At 36.7% G+C, this 4,413-nt stretch overlaps 1 protein-coding gene across 1 annotated transcript; it reads right to left on the reverse strand.

Annotated features, from left to right (window-relative positions):
* Positions 1-2,862: 2,862 nt before the first annotated feature.
* Positions 2,863-3,366, reverse strand: LOC113312681. The gene has a single exon (XM_026561418.1). The coding sequence runs from the start codon at positions 3,364-3,366 to the stop codon at positions 2,863-2,865; it is 504 nt and encodes a 167-aa protein (XP_026417203.1).
* Positions 3,367-4,413: the final 1,047 nt, after the last annotated feature.

Consider the following 4,413-nt stretch of genomic DNA (forward strand, 5'->3'; position numbering starts at 1 on the left):
GCTTTTAATTTTATCTTTAGAACATTGAGGACAATGTTAGATTTAAGTTTGGGGGTATGGGAGAAAATTTTTTTGCACTTTTGAAACTTCTAGCATCACATGGTATCCGGTTAGCTAAGTTTACATATTGTTTCTCACCGAAAAGATAGAAATTGGAATGCTAGAGATAACAACTTATTGAGACATTAGAGAAAAAGACATTGAGATCCTTGAAATTCAGGAGAAAACTTTTTCCTTTTAGAGGGTAAGCGTGATGGACCTAACCATACATGATGGAAAGGCAAGTAGGTCAGGGAAATGCCAGAAAGACAAAGCAACCTCACAATGTAGTCTTAGTTACTGGATTGCGACTCTCTCTCAGTAGAAACTTATCATCATCAACAAGCGGAGCGACATCAAAATCTATGAAGAAAGTTGAAGACGTTTTAGGTTTAGAAGCAACAATAGAAGAGAATAATTCAAAAATCAAAGTTGAAGTTATAAGAGCAAATGATATAAGTTGTTAGAATCCATGATACCAAGACATCACAAGTTGCAAAGATCCAAGTTTTGAAAGTCCTTCTCTCATGGCCATGTAAATTTTTGTCTTGTAATTTTTTGTTTCCAAAAAAAAAATAAAAAAAAATGAAACATCATTACGTTCTTTTTGTTCAATAAGGTCATAGGGAAGAAGAAATTTATAAGTCAAGCAAGAAATCGAATAGAAGAGTTATTTGTCAAGGTTCTATGAGGTTCGAGAGTTTATCATCAACAGTTGAAGACCGAAGAAGGCGTTGTTTCTATTGAGCACTGTGAGAGAGTCGAAGAAAGATGAATTTTGGTTGCTTTGTTAGTCTGCTTTCAATCTGGCACAAAATCTTTCTAGCACTGGTTTAACTCATCACACGTAATTAGTTCAGCTGTGTAGCAGATGTCCCTCTCATTTTTATCTCTCTCCTAATCTTATCCAGCTGTAAAGCAGCGGACGCACCTTACAATGTTTATCTAGCTGTGTAGCGGATATCTCTTTATCTAGCAGTGGTGTGGATGTGTCTCCCCTTTTCTTCAGTCAGCTTTAGAGCTGACACCTTTAATTTCTCTGGCATTCTCTTACTGGGAGATAGGTTGAGAATATGTATGTCCTCATAGCTCTTTGGATATTTGTGACCAATTAGGAGTAAAGGTTTTGTGGGTACACCTCTGGTAAACCCTCCGGAGACAACACTCCGCCGCTAGGGCCACCTAGCGGTTTAACGGCCTGCTGCACGTGCTAAGTGTAGTCTTTTTATCTTTCAAAAATAAATTTTGCTCGAGGACTAGCAAATAATAAGTTTGGGGGTATTTGATAGACACATTGTTGTGTTTAATTTGATCTCAATACTATATATTGTTGGCACTCGAGTTTGTACTAATTTTGGTGTTTTATGTGTTTGTAGGCACCTTTGGAAAATAAACATATTTTGGAAAATTCGGCTCGAAAAGTTGGTAAAAGCCCCGGAGGACACGTGTTATTCGGACTCTCACCGTTGGATAAGGGGCACCTCAATTACTAAGGGGAACCCCAGGTCACCCCAAAAGGCATCTGCTATTCGCACCCCAGTACAGGATTAGGGGGAGGTCATCTTCTCCATTTGAATTTTGTTTTTGGCGGGAAAATGGAGAACACTTCTGCAGATTTTTGATCGAATTGTTGAACGTGTTCTAGGGAGATTCAATGGCTGATTTTTGGTAGATAGTTGTGATATGGACTATTAAACACACTTTGGGAGTTTGGTTCGACCATAATTGGCTAGAATCAGCTAAACAATTCAGGGGTTGAAAACAGGGCAGTTCGTGTATATCACGGGTTTCACGTGATTTGGAGAAGATTCAACGTGTTTTGTGCGTGCATGGAAGACCCTCACAGCCTGTTGGAGCGTGAAGGAGTAATTTGGAGGCTTGAAAACGCGTGAGAAGATGAAACAGGAAAGAAAATATTCCCAAAAATATTTTCTTTACTGCCGAGTTAAAGAGTTATATGGAGTGAATGAGCGAGATTCGATGGGTTTGTTGGATATAAATAGGTTGTTGGGGTTGAGTAGAAAGGGTGTCGAGAGTCTGGGGGGCTGACGAGAGCCAGAGAAGAAGAAATTCGAGTTTTCCCAAACTCGGTTTCTGCTGCTGATGATGAACATGAAGAACACGAAGAACAGACCTGCACCAGCCGTCGTTGTGCTACAGTAATAAAGACTCACACCTGTGGGTCGTACATCAGGCAGATTTATTTGCTACAGCGTTTGCGACACAGCTTCAGCAGTCTTATTTTGTCACTGAGGGTCGTAGTTCTCTGGTTTGTAACAAATATAATTGTTACAAACCCGGTTTTATTGTATTTCTCACATTCTCATCATTTGTAAACCATTTTTGAGCCATAATAAATTATTTTGAGAGCATTTTTACTATGATGAGCTAATTCCCTCGTAACCAAGGCAATGGAGGAAGCTATTCACGCAACATAAATGGGTAACTATTTCATTTAATTATATAATTCACCTAATCGCTGCTTTTGCAGAGTTTTAAATTATTTGAATGATTGTCTTAATTATTTGTTATTCAGTTTGATAGGTTATGCTTGGTTTAATCTCTTGATAATCTATGCTTAAGGTTTACAAATAATGTTTGAGAATCTGTATGATTGATAGTGAATTAAAGATAAAAGAGGACTTAAGAATTGAATAGAGTTTTGAAATATTTATCATTCAATTTTGCAAAATAGTGGAATCTAGTGTCTTGGTTACCTCTCGCACCCATTGTTAATATTTTTGTATATATAATTTTATTAAATCTAAAATTCCATTTCCTTCACAAGTCTGAAACGAATCCTGTTTACTACAATCAAAAATCTTAATCAATTCTCAAGTTTCTTGTCATCCATAACTCCGCCATCATAGAAAAAGCACTGATATACCATATATGTCTTATGGCAGGACTATGTTTTTTAACACATGTAATAACTTCATCAAATTTGGTGGGAGTATTGAGACTGAACATACCTACAAGCAAGTTCCAAATCTCCAGACTGAATGAACACTCCCATAGGATGTGCTCCATGTTGTCTTGTCCATTACCACATAAGTAGCACTTGGAGACTGTATTGAAACCCTTTTTCCTGATATTTTCTTCAGTTGCACATGCTCCTCTGAGCATTTTCCACACATTACATGATGTGTATGGATGGATATAAGGGCTCCATACATATTTAGCCCAATTGACCTGCTGGTATTTCTCTCTTATCTGTTGTACAACATTAGCAACTGTGAACTTTCCAGTTAAGTCAGCTGCCCATATTCTTTTATCATTCCCAGACCCAATAGACGGTAAGTCATTTAGCTCAATATATTGCAGCATTTCATCAGATATATGTCATTCTCCATTTACAATCAGATCACTTACTTTTAATTCCTTGTGTTGTTATATAAATGGATCATTTTGATGTTGTTCTATAAGAGCATTTGGGTCTTTGGAGACTTGAGAGTCAAAGTCAAAAAAAACTGAAGATGAAGTTTTAAAAGCTGAGATATTTCTTCCATTCCCCACCAGCCATCTATTTCCTTCATTAAGATCATTCATCACCCATTTAACTCCAGGCCATATGGAAGATTTCTTGTATCCAGTAATCCAGTCACCTTCATTGTTTTTGTATTTTTCCCTCATAAATCTAGTCCATTTCTCATCTTCAGTTTCTATTTTCCAAAGTAGTTTTAACAGCAAAGCTTTGTTAACCACTTATAACCTTATAATACCAAAACCTCCTTCAGCAAATGGTGCATTTACTTCCTCCCATTTTACAGTTATCAGTTTATTCACAGATGGATCACCAGTCCATAGAAAATTTCTGATTATTTTTTCACATTCTTTAATCAGAGATTTGGGCCATTTGTAGACAAACATGTTTTATATTGGAATGCTACATAGCACAAATTTAACTAAAGTTAATCTATCAGAGAATGCAAGGAGTTTACCAATCCAACCATCTAGTTGTTTTTGTATCATTTCCACTATTCCCCAAACTTGAGTAGTCTTAACTCTTCCAGGACACAAGATTACACCCAAATACTTGTCAGGAAATTCTGAAAGCTCCATTTGTAGTCTTTATGCAATGATCATTCTTCTTTCTTCAGTAACTCCACCAACAAAGCATTTGCTTTTTGCTCTGTTAACTGTTTGTCCAGATGCATCTTGATATTTCATTAGTAAGCCCATCAAGTTGTCTAATGTTCTTTTGTGCCCATTGCAGAATATAAATATGTCATCTGCAAACATTAAGTGCTTGGATATAAATATGCCCACTAATGTTCTTTTTGGCTGACATCCATTTCTATTAACCATTGTTTGGATTAAGCCTTCTTGAATCATTTTGGTTAAGTTTCTGCTCAATACTTCTTTAGCTATCGC

The sequence above is a fragment of the Papaver somniferum genome, chromosome 9 (assembly GCF_003573695.1).
Source record: "Papaver somniferum cultivar HN1 chromosome 9, ASM357369v1, whole genome shotgun sequence".
Classification (NCBI taxonomy): Eukaryota; Viridiplantae; Streptophyta; class Magnoliopsida; order Ranunculales; family Papaveraceae; genus Papaver; species Papaver somniferum.

What these genes read in the sequence shown, in the direction of transcription:
- LOC113312681 (XM_026561418.1), bottom strand. Translation starts at nt 3,366, where the DNA reads ATGCTGCAATATATTGAGCTAAATGACTTACCGTCTATTGGGTCTGGG.